Source organism: Hesperophylax consimilis, chromosome 15 (genome assembly GCF_061612785.1).
Source record: "Hesperophylax consimilis isolate HC1 chromosome 15, BYU_Hcon_1.0, whole genome shotgun sequence".
Lineage (NCBI taxonomy): Eukaryota > Metazoa > Arthropoda > Insecta > Trichoptera > Limnephilidae > Hesperophylax > Hesperophylax consimilis.
The window spans coordinates 20,958,816-20,981,029 of record NC_142850.1 but is presented as its reverse complement, the minus strand read 5'-3'; the positions used below and the strand labels follow the sequence as shown (position 1 = coordinate 20,981,029).

At 35.3% G+C, this 22,214-nt stretch overlaps 1 protein-coding gene across 1 annotated transcript; it reads left to right on the top strand.

Annotated features, from left to right (window-relative positions):
* The first annotated feature begins 341 nt into the window (after nt 1-341).
* On the top strand, nt 342-22,119 carry sll (adenosine 3'-phospho 5'-phosphosulfate transporter 1). Its single transcript, XM_089640314.1, has 8 exons — nt 342-606; nt 825-1,039; nt 6,741-6,943; nt 8,188-8,409; nt 11,591-11,741; nt 16,158-16,372; nt 18,385-18,510; nt 20,556-22,119. The coding sequence occupies exons 1-8, from the start codon at nt 578-580 to the stop codon at nt 20,727-20,729; spliced, it is 1,335 nt and encodes a 444-aa protein (XP_089496440.1). The 5' UTR covers nt 342-577; the 3' UTR covers nt 20,730-22,119.
* The last annotated feature ends 95 nt before the right edge of the window (nt 22,120-22,214 follow it).

Sequence of the window (22,214 nt, the reverse complement as noted above, 5' to 3'; positions counted from 1 at the left end):
TCGGTATTAGGTAGACCGAGAAAGTTTGGTTCAACGATGGTTCCACGGTTCTACTTCGCGCTACATACGATTCAACGTGAGTGGATGGTTGAATGGTGGTTGGAATGGTATATCTATGGGTGATTGGATGCTCTGACGGTACACGATTCAATTTGATAGCCACGCCCCCTTATCGCGTACAACACGTCTACACGCGGTTCAATTTTACGTTAATCTCAAGCAGATTGATACAATGCTCGAGCAAGTTGAATGGCTTGTAGGACCCATTACCTGTTGAGAAAAATAAGCAGATAATCCATTTTCTATGCTTCGTCAGCTGACAGTTCTGTCCATAGAAATGAATTGTTCATACGTCAAAATGTGCATAAATTAAAAAGATCAGCGTTCATATTTTTAAATTTATGTTTGTATAGTGTAACATTTGAATGTCCACATTAAAACGAAAACCGAACTCTCTAATGTTAGACAATTTCTTGTTTAATATTTATGTCATTGGCTATTTTGGTTCTTCCTGATTGACACTGAACGTACTATAATTTTGATCAGTATTTATGTATTTTGTAGTAAATATTTTAGAATGTCGCAGGTTCCTGAAATAATAATATGGTAAAGGAAGTATTACGTTAACTAAATTAACCCCTGTATTAATTAATTGTATCATTGAGCCTAATCGCATCAATCCAATAACGAATAAATAATATTATTAAATTAATGTCTGGTTGGCAGATGATGAAAAACGTTGTTGGAACAATATTGTACCATATTTTTAGATTTTGCTAAAGGGTTATATTTAAAAATACAAATGGATTGTTTTGTTCTTTCAGCCTGCTAATAATATCCTGTATTGGAACCATATATATATTCTCCCATTTATTCCAAGGAATATTGGTTGCCTCAGGTCAAAGTGCCTACTTTCATGAAACAGAATACGCCTGGATCTTTAGGCTTGGCATCAATTGCTTCGGATATGCGTCCATCTTTGTGCCCGGTTTCCTCATACACAAGTATGTCAGGAAAACCAAATATCTCGAAAGATCTGGTAAGAAAAATTGCTTTCATTGTATAATATATAAGTCCACCTACCGACTTACAATCTGAAAATCGTAAATATTTACTTAACCGCCGCACTTTTAAAGGCACAGATTATGGAAATTTCACTTCGTTTCAACTTAATTAATACGAGAAACAACTATTTACGTTGGGAGAGATGGCAAACGATGCATTTAAATTCCATTATTATTCAAAGTTCTAAATTTCCCTTTTAAAACGATTCCTTGCCATTTTGGATTTTTTTAGTATGGATTTAACGTTTGCGAAAGTTTTGTTTCAATCTAAACACGCATAAATTTCTTAAATAACCCAAACTAACAACAAATAAATTTTTTTTACAATTTTGTATTTATTTTTTTATTTGTCGGTATTTTTTTTTACAACCGTCGATTTGACAATTAAAATAATTTTAAAACTTAGCATTTTTCAAAGTCCTCTGAAACGATCGAAATCTGAAAGGTTACGCGTGAAGTCATACGTATTTTGGTTTTGTCGGTTGACAGTAAGGTCAATCCCACTCGGGTCTGTATGAAATCAACAAATCCCAATTTAAATATTTAACAAGATTTCCAAAAAATGTGAATACATTTGAAATAATTTGTTTACCGTAGCGGTAACCCTTGTGTGAGTCTGTGAATTCTTAATAGGCCAATCAATAAAGAGTTTGAGGTATGCAAAAATTCCCCCGTCGATGAAATTTTTGCAGTCACGTGGAGTATCATTTAGGGATGACGAATTACAAGAGATCCAACAAAATATTTAACGGGAAGTTAGTTATTTTTATCAAAAACTGAAAAAAAATTATAACTCTCGCTGGAAAAGTATTTCTTTCGAGAACTCTTCACATATTGTTAGTATTAATTAATATCCACCTGATTAAATAGAAATCCAACAATATTTTTGTAGGGAAAGTGTTTTTTTTAAAGGAGATTTGTTTTTTAACTCTATTGTTACCGGGAAAATTACTCCCTCCAATTTTTGATCACGGAGTGTCTTTATATTGGTGTTTGCTTTATTTAATCAAGAGATCCAACATTTTTTTCTTTTGGAACATGCTTTTTTGATATCAGTCAAAAATATCGCTCCGGAAAAATCATCCGTCCAATTTTTTTACGCCAAGTTGATGGGATAGCTATGTAAAAACGATTTCTGCAAAGATCCAACAAAATTTTGAACGGCAACCTATTTTTTAAAATTAATTTCGAACGCACGCTCATTTCGCGTGATTTTTGGATGAACGGGAGCCCGCGGGGTAAGGGGAGGGGTGGGGCTAGTCGCACGGGGGGCAAGCGAGCCGTTCGGCGCGAGATATAGCTGACCGCTGCCGGCCGAGTAAGCCGCGGTGGGGACTTGGGGAGGGGTGGGAAGCCGACTTGATGTTTTTTGTGTTTGGTTGTCCGAAAATGTGAAAAATGCATTGAATATTATACCTCAATGGAAGAATGAATGTTTTAAACAAAATCTGTTTCTATTACTGTAAAAGTGTTTTATAGTAACCATAGAATTAAATTAAATTTTACTAGTGGTTTATATGCGAAGTGCAATATAAACAAACTAAATATATATTTTTAAATTATTGTGGCATTGTAAATGAGGTTGTTTCATAATTTTCAAATTCTCAATAAAAAGCAACACAAACAGGCATTTCCGAAAGCGTTGTTAAAACCAATGAAGGAGACGTAAAGCTTCTATAATATCAATTTTAATTTTAAAATACTTGCATAATATAATGTTATTTTAACCAATTCTTTATTTTGACAACTGCCTATTTATGTGAAAATTAAATGGGTGTAGTTAGTGTGGAATAATAATATTAATTATAAGACATTATAGGTAACTACAATACAATGACAACAATTGGGATCAGTTCTTATTTTTAACGTTTTATTGTTGAATCAAAATCTATTATAATATGAAAAAAAGTTTTACACCTTAAAAACATTACTCTGCGAAACTAAAATTAGAGATCATTTACTAACTGACCAAAAAATAAAACAAAAATACAATAAAATAAGGTACAAAGGTTGATATTATTTTTGTTATTATAGAAACAGAAGATAGAAAAAATATAGAAATAGAACTACATTTTAAAATACACATTTTTTTCACAATAAGATCATAAGAAATATTTTCATACTATCTAAAATCTAGATAAAACAAATAACATGTCCCACATAATGTGTTAATTGCGAGGAAAAAAATTAAATTAGCTGTTAATATAAAAAAAATCTGTGTTTCAAAAAAGGTTTGTTGAATTAATTCGGATGAAATAATTACGCTGCAAACTTGGATTTTTTTGAAGAAGATGGTTGTTCACTTTGCAAATCACTTTCACTACTATTGTCATAATTAAAAATATTGATGCCAATGTATTTAAGAAAACATATGGGAGGGGATCGAATAATGGGCTTGACTATGGGAAACGGCGGACTAATGACCGAGCCTTTCCACGCGGTGGCTTCGGTTAGTACTAGACATGGGCAGATTCATTCACAATAATGAATCAATTCATTCTTATTCACCTGGTCAAGTGAACTAATTCATCGAATTCATTCATTTAATTCCTTGATTCGACACTTCATTTTGGTTTTGTACCTAGATTGCTCACATTTAGGAAACTTAAAGAAAGCAATAATGAACCATTTTTTCGCATTCACATAAATGTGTTCGTTTTGAAAAAAACATTTTAAATAAACACACAAAAATATCAAATATAGGGATTTATTTTGTACATTGCAGAAGTACATTTATAACTTTACTTAGAAAACCTGTATTTGTAAGCTTTACACTTTATAGCACAGAGTTCTTAAAGCGAGGAGAGCTTTGGAGTAACTTTAGTAAAAAACAATATGTCGTTCCACAAAATAAACATATTACAAACTTTATAATAAATATGTTATTTTACGAACAAAAATAAAAAGTAATTTTACAAGTCACTAATAAAATCGTTGAAATGGGTGCCGCAAAGGACACGGAAGGCGCAGGGCGCTGGACCTGGAGAGGAATAGTCGGATGTTTATTTTTTAACTCCCATTTCTAAATTGTGGAGCAATGCATCCCTCCATCTACTTCAGAAAAGTAACACCAAAGTTCGATCCTTTTTCTGAGACATCTTGGCTATTCAATATGTTGCTTTTTCCTATAAAAAACGACAAACATCATTAAACAATACCAAAAATAAAAAGTCCCACTCGATTTTTCTTTTTTTTGCATAGAATTTTTTTGCTGGCAAACTGAATCCCAGAATAAAAATTATTATTATCTTTCTTCGTAAAACTATCTACATATTTACTACAAAAAGTAGGTAAAATATATTATTTTAGGGGCAATGAGATACGTTCTTAAAGCAATTATAAGAACTACATTATTATTATCCCACTTTTGTATATCCGACCCGTTCACCTGGAATAAGCTTGAAATAAATATATATTATATTTATTTATTTTAATGTTTGCAGGTACTTACCTCAATGGTAATTTTAAATCCATACGCCAAATAAAAACTGATTGAAAGTCTGAAATTGAGTGGCATACAATTCAGTACAAAAATACAGAAATCAAAACATATTACTTGTTATCATCACACACAATTCGACAGTCAACTGATCTCGTTTTACGTCTACAAGTAGGCAGGTACATAAAAAACATACTTATAGGAACAATAACGTAAACATCGTTTTGTTTCTAGGCGTATTGCAATAATTTTCGTACGTGGAAGGGAGAAGAATATAGGAGATACTTTCGCGTTTTTACTAGGATTCAGATTTATTTTGTGTGGTTGGTATTTCCAGCAAATGTCATATTACTTTGTAGTTGCTTTGAAATCTCGCGAACAAATGTAATATGGCGTTATGATTTTGGTTGACGACCGGTGTATTATCGTATGTATATGTGAAATAATTAAAACGAAATAAAAATTTGAAGTGTATATTTTTTTAGGTTTTCTTTAACATTAAGAGTCACTTTTAGTAATAATATAACTAAATTCAAGTATCAATTCAAATAAACATTCCATATTTACCGTGAAGCGGAATTCCAAATTTACCAAATTTTACCAAATCAAATCAAATTTACCAAAGTGTGTTATGTTTTGTTATGAATTAAATTATTAATAAAAATGTACTTTAATTATCGTTGAATGTGCCAACCCTTATCATAAAGCCACATTTTTTTATGGTTTTTACCCGGTTTCAGGGCAAATATCAATTCGTTTCAGAATTGTGTTATTAATTATTAACTTATTAACTGCCAACTTTATTTTCGATTTTAATAGAAGTATTGTCATGTTTTTTTTCTTTTCAATGTAACTATGTAAAAAAAGTTTGTTGAAAAGTGTAATCAATTTATTGATAAAATTGATGAGTTCAGATTCTTTTTCGAATAAAAATGGAATTTACAAAAAGTCCATATTGGATTTATTAATCCATAAGGAATTGTGGTTTTAAAAGCTCGAATCGAAAGCAGATATACGAAGCGTTGTCAATAAACCATGCAATTTGCCCTTTGTTAATTTTACACAGACTCTAGAAGCGGCCGTCAAACGCGTAGCGTAGTCCCGAATGGAACTAGCCCTACCCCTCCCCTTGCCCCGCGGGCAGCGGTCAGCTATATCCCGCGCCGAACGGCTCGCTATCCCCCCGTGCGACTAGCCCCACCCCTCCCCTTACCCCGCGGGCTCCCGTTCATCCAAAAATCACGCGAAATGAGCGTGCGTTCGAAATTAATTTAAAAAAATAGGTTGCCGTTCAAAATTTTGTTGGATCTTTGCAGAAATCGTTTTTACATAGCTATCCCATCAACTTGGCGTAAAAAAATTGGACGGATGATTTTTCCGGAGCGATATTTTTGACTGATATCAAAAAAGCATGTTCCAAAAGAAAAAAATGTTGGATCTCTTGATTAAATAAAGCAAACACCAATATAAAGACACTCCGTGATCAAAAATTGGAGGGAGTAATTTTCCCGGTAACAATAGAATTAAAAAACAAATCTCTTTAAAAAAAAACACTTTCCCTACAAAAATATTGTTGGATTTCTATTTAATCAGGTGGATATTAATTAATACTAACAATATGTGAAGAGTTCTCGAAAGAAATACTTTTCCAGCGAGAGTTATAATTTTTTTTCAGTTTTTGCTAAAAATAACTAACTTCCCGTTAAATATTTTGTTGGATTTCTTGTCATTCGTCATCCCTAAATGATACTCCACGTGACTGCAAAAATTTCATCGACGGGGGAATTAATGCTTGGGTTAGCCTCATTTTGAACCTTTATTGACTGGCCTATAATGCACGCAGCCGAATGTGAGGAAGCGAGGCGTCTTAATCTCCTACGGTTTTAATCGTTTTTAAATGACGGTTTATTAATTCTACAAATAATTATACAAAATAAAACTTATATATTCAGAAACAGCATTTTTTGTTCTACACGAATATATATTTTATAAGCCATAATATTTTTGACTCAACTTTTTTTATGTAATGTATTGGAAAGTATGATTTAGGTTCTATTGTATTAAAATCACTCCAGGTTGTCAATAAAAACACATTATTATTTGGTTATAATTTGAGATTTTCATGTCTAGAAGTATTATCATTAGCGTAGATGCGATACTGTGTTGCGTTCTCCAATCCTCTAAGGACTGGTATTTTAATTTAACAACAGAATTGACAGTATCCATGTATGTACTAGATGGTGGTTTCTTCCCCTTGGTGGTGCGGCAGTGCTTTGAGGAGCCGGAAGTCGACCGCCTGCTGCCCGGGGAGCAGTCCAAGTCCGACTCCGAGGCGGGGCGCAGCACCTATAAGGAGCTGGTGTTGCTGGCGTGTTGCTTCATCGGCCTCATGGCCTCCTACCTTACCTGGGGACTCCTGCAGGAGAAGGTCATGACTCAGGTACCTAATCCTATTTTTTATACTATACTATCTTCAAGTGTACTTCTCTATCTTACTTTTCCTCATCTCTTCCCCCTCCCACTGCCTAGAGCCTCACAACGGGGGTTACTCCAATGGGGATGTCATAGTCCTACTGGCTTCTGATTAGAGGTGGGTCCTGTGAGTACTTTTCGTTACTGGGTACAGTTCGGACAGGTACAAAAAAATACCGGTTACAAAATACTCAAAAGGATTTTATACCGACCTGAGGATTAGGACACCTGAGTATCTGGGGATGGAAGTAATAAGTATGTACTCAGTCCCAGTATAAAATACTTGAGTATTTTTAACAGGTATTTTTTTGTAACTGTACTTTTGTTGTGCAGTTGATGGCAAAAATTTTAAAGATCTCTCAGACTTATATAGGGAAAATAAGATACATATCTCAGAGAACACACAATAACAATTTTTTTTGGATCCGCGATTTTTTTTTTATTTTAAACTTTTTTTTCGGCAACTAACTAAAGGGTTACAACCTTTTGGAGCGTGTCTAGCTATGCTTCGACGCATTTTTAAGGACATTAAACAGCTGATATTAACCCCCTACTTGCCAATTTTAATCAAATTTGACCTAAAAATTCCAACTACGGAATCGATTTATCTCGAAATCTAATCAAATCATACCACAAAATCGACTTGCTTGTACCACTAGTTTCTGGACACCATATGTACAGCAGCCTAATTTCTCAGCAATTGACAATGGTTATTGTTCATCTATCTTCTATATAAATAAAAATGTAAATATTAATTTGTTAAAAATGTTAAATCTCGGAAAGTTCTTAACTGATTGCTTTGAAAGTTTGACACAACGTTGCATTCCAATACGGGTGTTTTTATTTAGCTGTATTGAACAGATGTCATCTGTTGGACGTAAAAGCAAAACGCGCTATTATTTATCTATCTGCACAGACAGACTGAGCCACAGCAACGCGTGGCGAGGAACAGCTAGTTCTAAATAATTCAACATTTTCCAAGTTTTTTATTTCACGAGCCCACACATAAAGTAAGCAGAGTTAAAATAAATCTCAATTGTAATTATATTGTTTATTTTAATTTTAAGCTAAGTCCTCCATCACTGCACAAACAAAATTTTTTGCTTTTATTGAAGCAGCAAGAATTCAAATATGGTCAAGTTATTTGTAACCCGGGATATTTATCTCTATTTTTAAACAGAATACGTAAATTGTATTGTATTGTCGTTTCAGAACTATGAGAATGCAAGTGGCAAGGCTCGCTTCAAAGACTCGCAGTTCCTGGTGTTTGTGAACCGGATACTGGCGTTTGTAATGTCAGGGGTGTACATCATGAGCAAACGCCACCCGCGCCACAAGGCACCCCTTTACAAGTACGCCTTTTGCTCCTTCAGCAACATCCTCAGTGCGTGGTGTCAGTACGAGGCCCTGAAGTACGTCAGCTTCCCCACGCAGGTTAATTTTTTTGTATTTTCGTATCATAAACACCTGATGTATGAATGTGAATGGCAATGAGCAAGCAATGAGTGTGTAGCCGTCCATCCTCTCTGCCCCTGCAGTGAAACATTGTGATGGTTGGTCAGTTATGGCCTGTGACCAGGAGACCATGTAGTTGGAATGATTAAACAATTAGGAATTCTGCATAAAATACTGACTGCAATTCCAGACGGAAGACGTTCAGTGGGCCGCCCCAGATATTGTTGGGGAGGGCAACGATCTACCGCTGATGCAGCCGAGGATAGGGATGGCTGGAGGAGCCTTTTTGAAGCAATGGCTCCCTGATGCGAATAAGACACAGGAAAAAAAGATGAAATGAGTTATTAAACGATTAAAAAGAAACCCTTACGGCCGTTGTTCCAAACTTTTCGAACGATCAATTTCTCAAGTGATTTGTTCAGTAACGTTCGATTCGTCTGTTTCCAAACATCTTCACTGTTGATTATCTAAGGTGGCCCCGCCCACTTTCATAGACTATAAAATGACATCAAAGTAAAAACTTTTAATGTTAAATTTATATTGACAAATTAACTATTGTATTTATTATTATAGCTAAGAACATAAGCATATGTTCTGATAGCCAGGCAGCCCTAATGGCACTGGGAAGTAACCCATGCCACTCCAGACTGGTGATTGATTGCAGGACTGTTCTTACAGAACTCGCTGCCATCAATAAAATAACCCTAATCTGGGTACTAGGACATAAAGGTATTAAGGGCAAAAAGCGGTCTGACGAACTAGCAAGGAAAGGGGCGAAAGCACCACTTGTAGGATCCGAGCCGGCCGTAGGAGTAGCAGCTTGCCACACAAAATTACATATTGATAGGTGGGTCAAATCCCAGCACCGCAAATAATGGGAGAAGGTACCTGGAATGAGACAATCCAAAGTACTCATAAAAGGACCAGACCCTAGACGAACCAAGAAACTACTCGATATAGACAGAAACTCGCTGAGGGAACTGGTAGGACTACTAACGGGACACTGCCATTTCAGGAGACACATGCAGATATTGGGAATGGAAAACACCAATAGATGCAGGAAATGTGAAGAGGATGAAGAGATTCCAATTCACCTATGGTGCAAATGTCCTATGGTACCTAGATACCTGGACATTCAGTAGAAACAGAAGACATAGCCATATACCCAATAACAACCCTGGTGAACTTTATTAAAGGGACTGGGTTGAGGTTAAAGGATAGAGGTAAAATGGGAGATAGCACAGTGGGCCTATGGCCTAAGTGCTCACGGGAACTACGTGTAAACCGTCTCCGCCCTTAAAAAATATATATTATTATAGGATATATTTTTTTAAATACTGTAATACATATAAATATATAAATTAGCCAAATATTTAATATTATAATTTATAAACTGATATTTTATATATTTTTAAACAAACATATGTAATATGTTAAAAATAAAGTGTCAGCTTGTCTTTAATGCCATCGTGTCTTGGCTTTGCGAATATTTTTCACTCTTTCGACACTTTTTATAACTATGTAGTCATTTACTGAGGCAAGCTGAATCCAGTGGTTTGGCTTCCTTAAATTGGTTGATCGCGCTCAGTCGTCACTTTTCTGTTGGAAATAGCGTAGTTGTGCGTTTGAGCAGTGTTGAACCAAAATTTCGGCTCAACAGTTGATTAGTAGGATTGGGAACAACGGCCGTCAATCTTATTACTAAGATATATACACAACATATGTATATCTAAAAGAATGGTTATTCAAACTCATTTCTACGCCACAATCTGCTTCTAATATATATTTTTAAATCCAAAATGTGTCAAATTCCTCACTCGGTTATCAACATCTTCTAAAATTACTTATATGATTGTGTACTAATCGAAAATTTGAAGTTAAACTTCTATTCATAATATGTACTGACGATTTTTACATTTCGTTTTATGAGTATGTATTCCTTTTTTCTAGTTTATTTTAGAATCTTAGCATCAAAACACTACGCTTAAGAATAAAATGACAGGTTTGAAATTTTTATTGATTAGCAAGTCATTCGTGAAATTACCAATATTTATTACAGTCATAAAAAAAAACTGGCTATTTTATTATATATGATTACAAAAATCTACCATGTTAGGTATGAAGAGCACAAGTCAAAAACAGCTACTTCTATTTATCTTGAGTTGCCCTTCCTACATCACTTATAAAAAAAATTAAGCTTTATTTTTGTTAAAATAAACTTATTTATTCAGTATTGTCATGTTGATTTCACATAAAGATTCATGATGATATTTATTTCTACTTTTTTCACCCAGCATTATACAAAGGTCATGGAATTGCAAAACCCAAAACTTCTCTAGAACTTTTTGGAAATATCAGTTCCAATTTAAAAAATTACACATACCAAAGCAAATCTGAGTTCTAGAGTTACGCAGTACAGACACAACCGAAATTAGAGTTCCAGAGTTACTCAGGACAGACATAACCGAAATTAGAATTCCAGAGTTACTCAGGACAGACGCAACCGAAATTAGAGTTCCAGAGTTACTCGGGACAGACACAACCGAAATTAGAGTTCCAGAGTTACTCAGGACAGACACAACCGAAATTAGAGTTCCAGAGTTACTCGGGACAGACACAACCGAAATTAGAGTTCCAGAGTTACTCCGGACAGACACAACCGAAATTAGAGTTCCAGAGTTACTCAGGACAGACACAACCGAAATTAGAGTTCCAGAGTTACTCGGGACAGACACAACCGAAATTAGAGTTCCAGAGTTACTTAGGACAGACACAACCTAAATTAGAGTTTCCAAGTTGCGCAGGACAGACACAACCGAAATTAGAGTTCCAGAGATACGCAGGACAGACAAAACCGAAATTAGTATTTTTTGATGCGGTTATTTACTTTCATTTTACTTCTTGTTAATGTATGAAAACCAAAATTTCCAGAACGGGTTTTGCATCTCCACGATTCATAATATATTATACAGTATGCATATAACTTATTAATACCTGATATCAATTTCATGCTTCAAAGAGAAAAAGAAAACATAAATATGTATACCACATGAATCAATAAAAAAAACTCCCATAAATCTCAAATTGCGTATTATGTAATAATTTTTAGATAAAGAAAGGTGAGATGATTGTTTTGTTTATATAAATTATTTGATTGTAGGTTCTTGCAAAGGCCTGCAAGATAATCCCCGTAATGATGATGGGGAAGATAGTCTCCAGAAACAAATATGAATATTACGAGTATGTGACGGCGGGCATGATCTCTATGGGGATGATCTTCTTCATGATAGGGAGCAGCGATGACAATAAAGGTATGTTAATGAATAGAACCAAAATTACCCATTGTAAAATATGGGCCGACCTGCTCAATAAAATTATTTAAAAAGAACAAAAAACTCTTCAATAATGACTTTTTATCCTACAGTGATTTTTTTTTTTTTTTTTAAATACAGACACATTTATCAGAGCATACTGAGGACAGAATTTTCGTAAAATACCGAATAGTACTAAAGATATAAGCCGTCAAAATCTTGATATTTGCGACCTGCCAATAAACGTGTTACGCCACGGTACATACACGTTGGTACTGCATTGTATTCTAATTCTGAATTGTGTCTCATGTGACACCAAAACCGACACCGTTGCTTGTTATACCCAAGTTCGCTTTGAAAGCTCATAACTTTGTCATTTTAGAAGATATCGACAAACTAATTTAACTGTCGTTATTTAAACTCTTTAAATATCATGTATATATGTAATACATTTTCACTAAAAAAAATTTAGGTTCCAACCTAGTTGTGAATGTTCTTTGTGGCACCATTTTTAATTAAATAATAATGAAACCCTTAGTTTGAACAACTTTATTTTTAATTGTATACATATGATATTATATCATCATGTTTCAGAACCAATGGGATATATTTATTCATCAGGATACTACAAAGTACATAAAGTAATATTTTGTATAGTACATTATACAAAATATTCTTTGTATCCTGATGACGAAACACTGTTTCTGAAACATGTTGATATTATGTCATTAAAAACGGTTTTCTTCTTCTTCTTCTTCGATGGCGCTACAGCCCATATCGAGCTTTGGCCTCCTGCAACAGTCGCCTCCAACTCCTCCTGTCCTCAGCGGCTGACTTCCAGTTTGTCACCTGGAGAAGCTGTGCTGCATCCCCTCTTACCTCATCTTCCCACCTCAGTCTGGGTCTTCCCACTTTTCTCTTTCCACCTGGGTGACCAGTCAGAATTCTTTTTGGGACGCGTGTATCCGGCATTCTCTGTACATGCCCAGCCCATCTCAGCCTGAGGAGTCTCATGTGTGCAGAGATGCTAGGGGCCTTATATATATCGTACAATTCTATGTTGTGCCGGATACGCCACTGTTCGCCCTCTTTCACGGGTCCACATATTCTTCTCAGCACCTTTCTTTCAAAAGTATCCAGCATTTCAGCCATCTTTACCGTCAGTGTCAGCGCCTCACATCCATATGCCAATACAGTTCTTACAATGGTCTTATATATGGTTATTTTGGTTTTTCTGTGGACACTACGTGACTTAAACACTGGCAGCAAAGAGAAGTATGTTTTGTTGGCTGCTGTGATTCTCCTTCTGATTTCTGCTGGATCCTCATTGTTCTCTGTCAGGCTGGAGCCCAGGTAGGTGAATTGATCGACCACTTCATATGAGTAGTTGTCTTTAAATAGTGCACTACTTCTTCTTCTGTGTGAGGGGTTCCTGCTCTGTACCATCATTTTTGTTTTGTCACCATTAACTCGCAGTCCTACTTCCCGCGCCGCTGTTTCTAAAGGGTCGAAGACCTCCTTAATGGCTGAAATTGATCTTCCGACAATGTTGATGTCATCCGCATATCCGACAACTTGACTGCTCTTGAAACAAATATTGGAGCCAGTGTCTATTAGTGTTTTTCGTATTACATGTTCGAGCACAATGTTGAAGAGAGTGGGAGCCAGACTGTCCCCCTGTTTAAGTCCCTGTGATACTGTAAATTCTTCCGACAATTCTCCGTCTATTTTGACCTGACATCTTGAGTCTGACATTGTGGCTTTTATGAGCCTAACCAATTTAGGTGGAATCTGGAATTGTAGTAGTATGTCATATAGACACTCCCGATCTATGCTATCATATGCTTGCTTGAAATCAATGAATAGTTGGTGTATGTCTATGTCAAATTCCCAGCACTTTGCCAAGATCTGTCTGACGGTGAACAGTTGGTCTGTTGTGGATCTACCGGTGCGGAAGCCTGCCTGATACTCTCCCAGTAGGTTTTCTGCATATTTGTCAATTCTTTGTTTCAGTATCATGGTGTAGATTTTATATGCTGTGCATAGAAGTGATATTCCTCTATGATTTTCGCATTTTAATTTGTCACCTTTCTTGTGAATTGGGCATATTATGCTTATTTGCCATTCCTCTGGGATTTTTTCCAGTGTCCATATTTTAGTTATTAAATTGAGTAGCAGATTTCTCAGATGCTCATTTCCATATTTGAACAGCTCTGCCGGGAGGTTGTCTTTCCCAGGTGATTTGTTGTTTTTAAGTTTCTTTAGTGCAGCATTTATTTCTTGCATTGTTGGTGGATTCGCTGATTCTTCATTACTTGATTCAGTGGGGATGTTGGTAGGGTGACTTCTCAGGTCGCTATTAGGGTTGAGAAGTTTATAGAAGTAGTTTTTCCACACTGTTTTTATTCGTTCTTTATCTGATATAATTGATCCATCAGCGTCTTTGCATAGTGTTGTATTCGGTTTGAAACCCTTCTTGAAGAAGTTTACTCCCCTATATGCTTCTCTAGGATTATTATTGACAAAGTCCTGTTCCATTTTTAGCAGTATATCATTCAAGAATTTTCTTTTCTTTCCCCGTATCAGCTTACTCGTTTCTTTTCTCGCTTGTTCGTACGCCTGTCTTTTGTTTCTTGTTGACGTTTCCAAGTACTTCTTTCTGAGTGTATTCTTATCAGCTATCTTTCTTTCACACTCTTCATCAAACCACGGGTTCCTGGGCTGTCTGGGCATGTTTCCGACACTTGATTCCACTGCTCTTACAATTGCTTCTTTTATATCATTCCAATCTTTTTCGAGTGATTCTTGGGAGTTCTGCTCAGTGATCTGATTTGGTAGGCTATTTAAAAGGGCGTTGTGATACTGCTCTTTGCCTTCTGGTGTTTTTAGAGCTTCCGTATTGATTTTTGGAATAGTTGGTGATTTTCGTGTCCTGTTGTTTGCAATTCGGCTCCTATAGGTGGCCACCACCATGTAGTGGTCTGAATCACAGTTGGCACCCCTATACGTCCTTACGTTTGTGATGCTCGTTGCCCCCCTTCTTTCTATCAGGACATGATCAATTTGGTTATGGTGTCTACCATCTGGCGACGTCCAGGTCCGTTTGTGTATGTCTTTTCTTGGGAATTGAGTCGAGGCCACTATTAGGTTTCTTGATTCTGCGAAATCAATCACTCGGGTTCCGTTATTATTAGCGTGCTTGTGTAGACTGTTCATTCCTGTAATGTGTTGGAGCAGAGGATCCTGTCCTATCTTGGCGTTAAAGTCCCCAATTACCATCTTAATGTCGTTCGATGGTAATGTGTCGTAGACCTGTTCGAGTTTCTGATAGTATGTATCTTTCATTATGTCCTCTTTATCTTCCGTTTCAGCATGTACGTTGATCAATGTTACATTGAAAAATTTCGTTTTTATGCGTAAGCTGCACATTCTTTCATTAATGGGTTTAAAGTCTAATATGCATTTTCCCATTTTCCGGTCCACAATGAAGGCCACTCCGAATTTATGATGTCTTTCATTTCCACTATGCAGTATCGTATGCGTTCTTGTGTCAAATGGCTCAGATCCTATCCATCTGGTTTCTTGCACCGCCATTATGTCTATTTTGTATTTCGTCATCTCCCTAGTGATCTCTCCTAGGGCTCCACTTCTATACAGCGTCCTTGCGTTCCAGGTAGCTATTTTCAAGTCCTTATTTCGTTTGCCGGGTCTTTTCCTAAGTTCAGTTGTTGTCCGAGGCTCTGTGTTAGGATTCGTAATAGCGTTGCTTTTACAGGGAGAGGTTATTAGCCTCTCGCCCAACCCCCTACCAGGAGGGCCAGGGTTTTTCTGTAGGGGTTTCCATCCCTTAGCTGGGGGGTTCCGGTTTTATGGCGCCGGAGATTCGCCATTCATCCTCTCCTATCTGCTATGGCTGATGGTATTGCCATTGGCCACATTGCCCAGGGCTCGCGGGGCTTAAGAGACCACTCGTGGACGCTAGGAGTAGGACTATTGGTAGTGTTGCTGATGGAATGCAACAGTGGCGTTACACGGTATTTGATGAGTGACACATTTTTCCCAGCAAAAAATGCGTCTCCGTGACCCTACCAAACTTTGAGCCCCCATTAAAAACGGTTTTAGTAAATTAATTTTCTCCATCCAAATAAGGTGTTCATTTTCTCTTTTTTGTATGTGTCTTTATTTTTGGATATTGTACTTACATCTTTCTTTTATCGTATCTAAGTTACAATATGCAAGAGAAATCTTAACCGGATAAAACAGAAAATTATAAAGGAATTGGTAAGGTTAGGTTAGGTTTATGTTGTTTTTTTGTTTTTTTCTTCACTTTTCTTCAATGTTCTGATTTCATGGAACCAAAACAAATAAATAGGTGCAATTAATCATGATTTAATTTATGATGTAATTGAATTGCAGTGAGGACAGTGACCACGATCTCAGGCGTGATCCTGCTGGCCGCGTACATGATGTTTGACAGTTTCACGGCCACATGGCAGGGTGCGCTGTTCAACGCCTATTCGGTCACGCCCGTGCAGATGATGTGCGGAGTCAACCTGTTCTCCTGCCTCTTCACCGGGGTGTCTCTATCGCAGCAGAACGGCTTCGTGGACTCGCTGCAGTTCATGGCTGATGTAAGTCGACACCTTAACCTTAATAGAAACGAGGGAGATGTCCTTGAAATTGCACATTTTGCCAACATCATTCACCCATATTACTGCAAATCTCTGTCGTTTATTTCTACCTACACACTATAGTCTACGTGCAGTTTGGTCGTAGCTCTGCAACAGTCGGCACGCTTCCATACCATATTTTCCTTCGTTTCTACTATCTATGATAATTATTGAAAATGTTGCTGATGTGAAATATTTAGGAGTTATATTAGATTCAAAACTAACATTTAACAAGCGTGCTGAGTATAATAATATACAAAATAAAGTTGGGATGATGTAACTAAAATGAAATGCCGAAAATACTTCTGTAGTGTGCCGATAGTAAAAATCCACAAAAGAAAGCATTGTCTTCATATTGCCAATTGGATGCGCGGCAAAGAATTCAAATTTTTCGTATCCAATGGGTACATTTGGCGCTTGAGAAGTTAATATGTTAAGTTAATTGGCTAATAGTGAAACAGATGCTGACACTGAACGCAAAGTTATTTATACTTAAAATAATAAACAACTTATTTCACAGACATAAAACAAGAACATGCAATGAAATCAGACTACCAAAAAAGGTCAATGTCAAGAAACAAAAGGGATGAAATATTATAGAGTGTTGCCGGAAACCATAACAACTAAACCAATTGATAAATTCAAAACAGTTTCATAGAACCACATTAAGAAAGATAAAACTTAATGGTTTTAAACATCCTAATTTCGATTGTTGTTACATGGGTAATGTGAAATATTCCTGCGTAATGTGTAACATTATTCAAGCTCAATAAACTTTTAGGGCTGTTTTTTTTAATGATAAACTAATGTTTATAAGATAAGGTTTTTTATGCATGGCACAAAGGAAAACAAATTATTATAAGCAATAATTACTCGCCTGAAATATCCATACAAATTGAAAATATCTCCCGAGTAAAAATAATTTTATTTTCAGCTGTAAAAAAATAAAATAATAAGCAATAATTGTTGATTGAAATACTAGTACATTTTGATTGATTTGGCGGGTTGGGAATAAGCCGACGTAGCTTAATGATTCAGAGCACCTGACCGGCAATCAGAAGGTGCTAGTTGAATTCCCGTTGGCGACATTTATTTTTACTCAAGAGATATTTTCAATTTGTATGGACATTTCAGGTGAGTAATTATTGCTTATATTAATTTGTTAACGTTTAGGGTGCCCACAGACGAGAGATTTTAGTTGCGGAGACAGTTGTGTTGCAACAGTTGCAGTCATAAAAATCCGTTACGGGATATGGAGGTGTGCATACTAGAAACATTCTAGAGACCTTTAAGACCTTTTTTGAATTTTGGATCAGTCTTCCAACTGTCGCCTAGTCTAAAGTCTCCTTCCAAATGTCTAAAGTCTCTCATCTGTGGGTGCCTTAAATTTTCAAAATAGGAACTGCTTTTCAAATAAGGCAAGCGATGAAATAGGTATCAAAATAATTTAATTAATTAATAATTCTTTTTTCAAAATGGGTATTTGTTTTGTTTAAATATTTGACGGATGAGTGAGTGAAGAGTGTATGAGTGAAGATACATTACTAAGGCAACGCTCTTTGTTTCACTGAAATCGGTCCAGTGGACACACTTTAGCGGCTGTTCATATAGCTATTTCATTCGTATACACATAAGCTTTGATTGGCTATCCTTTTCATAAGTGGCTTAACATTTTTTGTTCGATAAACGTATCTTTTTTTTTTATAATGTCATCGGATAGATGTTGTAATTTTTCAAGTTAACTAATATTATAAACGTAAATTTATTTTTTTGAAAGATGATAGAAACTGAGACAAATAATTTTTTCAGCTTCACAAATTCTACAATTTTAATGTTCTGTGATTTTTCACGTGTCTGCGCAGGTGTAAGTTATAATTAAATATCGTAAACTTAAATGTACCTAAAAAAAATGAAAATAGAACTACATGATAGCATAATATTATTTTGAGTGACCATGAACGTATTGTGTGCAGTATCCAGCCTTCATGTTGGACTGCGTGCTGCTGTCCATCAGCTCCGCGGCCGGGCAGCTCTTCATCTTCTTCACCATCGCCACCTTCGGACCCATCGTGTTCACCATCATCATGACCCTCAGACAGGTAGAACACAATTAAATGTTATATTTACTAGTAGTGTTGAGGTACTCAACAAGACACAATACAAATGTCCCAAAACAAGTGTCCCGGCCACCCCACAAAATATATTTATCCCAACTTTTTTCTTTGTGTTACTACAATTTTTTTGAGGTGGAGAGTTGTTTGTGTATATAAACTTAAAAAAATATACAGAATATATTATATATATTTATATATAATATATTCTGTATATTATATTATATATATTTATACAACTGTTTATGTTCCTCAAATAAATAAATAAATAAATATTGGTAACATATTTTTATACTCTTTTTAACTAAGGGTAAAATGATAACAAATAATGTTTCTTGATGTTAATTAATACCTCCCTAATTGAGAAGAACTCATGTTTAGTAAGTGAGTATTATAACGAGTTGTATACATTAAATAATTTTGTGAATGCTACCACAAACATGCACAGAAAAACATGTTCATGGTACATGTACAGAAAAAGATATGTTCCTGTACACTAACTATTGCAAAAATTTTAACAGAAAATTTAAAAAAAAGATACATGTATATTTAATGTACTGATTTTATTTTAAAAATGCATATATTATACCACACAACCAAATTAGTTTGAGATAGTGTACATATTTTAGGTTTATTCTCAGAAATTTCATAATTTTTTCAGCTTGTATTTCTTTAGGGAGTTTGTTAAAACATTTAATTGTCGAGTATGTGTATATTTGTTGTATTGAGCTTAGGGATTATTTTTTGTGCCGTGGTTCTCGGCCTGTTGCTAAATGATTCTATTTTTAGCTCATCTTTGTTTATTTGAAGCGATGCATTTTTTTGATAATTCTATTTCATTGTAAAACTTTAAATTCGTTGAATAATTCTCAAGTTTAATAATCTGATGTTTTTTTAAAAATTTAATGAATCTTCTTTGAATGTATACACTGCATTTCTACATTTCGTGTATGCAAAATTTTTGTATTAACGCTGTACAGGATGGGACATCAGCTCCAAAAAAGTGATTTAGCTTCCTTTAGCTCCTTTTTCAGATGATTTTTACACCCCCCAGAATACGAAAATATTCTAGGAAAAAATTTTCTATGAAATTCTCTAGCCAACACCTCATAAACTAGTTGACTGAAATCGCATTCTACCCAACACTATTTACTAGAATATGATTTTTAGAATCGGTGTTTCGCCCGAAACTTACATATCAAATTTGGATCATGAAATTTTTTTTTAACTCTTTTCATGCGGCCGTATCAACTGTTGTTACGGCAAAAAGTCTATACTCACACGCGGCTGTATCAACAGTTGATACGGAAACTTTGACGGCTGATATTCCAGCGCTCTTACGTCATAAATGTATTTCTTGCTCACTTGGACATTCGTAGAACTATCGCGAGGCTGACATCTACAAGAATTTCTCAAAAATAAAATTGTATTTCATAAAAAAAGATCGATAATCAAGTGTGCCTCTTCGCGCCTTTTAGTTTACATTTTTGTCAACGGTTAGTACTAGTATGTCATTCACAACTTTTCATAACTAAAAATGATAAGTGATCATGGTGTCCCACTTGTATCTATCAACGCAGTGCCCTAAGTACACACACGCCGAGAGTGGTTTATTTATGACGCCGAGTGAATGGCGGGACCACATTCAAAAGATACGGTACGTCTTTGTGTGAAATTTTATGTTTTTGTTTTTATAAACATCTAAGAGTGTTGACACACGAGGATTTGTTTTCATATTGTGGAGAATAATCTGTTCTGTCTATATAGTCCAATAAATCATGCCAGAATGCTATAATTTGAGATTTAATTGCGTGCATAGGTATTTGAAAATATGTACCGCGTACGGGTATAGATAAAACAGAGCAAATTAACGCGTTCAAAAGGTTAATATTGACCGGGGTTCCTTATTGTATGTATACAAACTCCCTATGTGGTACATGTAGATTTCTAATAACCTTCCCACATTCTGGAATGAAGTCAATATTATACAAACGTACAGATGTCATCTAATCCAAATGATTTGTCTTTCTCAGGGTATTGCCATCCTCCTGTCCTGCATCACGTACCAGCACCATATCAGCGTCCTTGGCTCCATGGGCATCGTGGTGGTGTTCGCCGCCGTGTTTCTGAGGGTGTACTGCAAGCAGCGGTTACGCGCCCTGCGTAGCCGTATCGAAACCGTTTACAAGTCACGGGTAGTTGTCTAGCCTCATTAAATATACCTATACCTATATGTTTCACTGTAAGGCCAGATGCACACAGATGACTTTTGTCACAGCAACAGTTTCGTCACTGTTTCAAAATCTATTTTCAATCAGTATTTGCGCAATTTACCAGTTTAAAATGTTTTTACCACAATTATAAATGTATGTTTATTGAAATGTTGTGGGTATAAATATCACCGTTCAGCTTGACACTACTAACTCTGCAGCCGGTGGTGTAGATGTTGAAAATACCAGTGCAAAATAATGCAAATGTGTTGAAATTGGGACAAGATGCCCGTGCATCTGAACTGCTAGGATTGACCTCTGGATGGAGCTGGAGGGGTTAACGTCATAATACCTCTTTAAGTGTGTCGTAGGTGAGATTTTAAGTAATTGACCACATTTGTATGAATTAAGACCAACAATTAACAAATACGAATGAATTTTGTGTTAACAACTAAATTAAGTATGCGATTCTGTAACGAATCAAATGTGGCAGCATATTTATGTTTACATTTATACATATTTATTTTGTTACGCATGAAAATTTTAGCTAGCACTCTGATATTTTTGTATTCCCGTTTGCATTTTTCAACGTCACTTTTGTAGTGTCGGTAAAATGCAAAAAAGAGAGTATTGTTCAAAGGATAGTTTTGATTCCATAGATCTGTAAGGTTAATACATGCATATTTGTTAGTGATACATTGGATCATTTTTATAGTGCTGTGAAAATCACCTCAAGGGCAAGTAATGAATATACATAATTCAAATATTGTCTGGTTGATTGTATGTAATAGCAAACTTTGTCAAATCCATTCAATGAATTACAAGTTATTGACAAACAATATATTTGTGCAGTATGATGTTACTATTTATACGATTTAAATATGTATTTCATCAGTGTAAGTTTCAATACCGTGGAATAACCATTTGTAACGTTCAGACAAAAACTATTTAGGGAATGACTGTGCTCTTGCTTGCTTATGAACCGAGGATGATTCATTTGCGGTATTGACTTTAACCGAGTACAAGCAGTCTATTAGTCAATTTCAAAATTTGAAAACACCAATCGATGCAGCTTGTTTAATTGAATTTGTCACTTTGAAATTAGTGACTAATGCACTGTATTGAACTTACATAAAACATTTTTAGGTATACAAATATTTTATGAAATTTATATCACTATTGAACTAATCATGCTTCAAATAGCTTTCTTAATACCATGTACTATGTATTTAAAGATGTCAATTTCTGCAAATAGTAACAATAAGTACCTACATAATATAACAACTTGCAATGTCCAGATTCATAAATGTATAATGTGAATTCATAGTTTTAAGATTTCCTGAGTAATGAAATGCAGATTTCCAAATTTACCATATTTATTTGTTGTTATTTTTTTATTTCGTAATAAATATTCATTTCTCAGTACTTATTATAATAATAAAAAATGTGGTTGTTTTTATGTTCGAATATAAAATTTTAGTT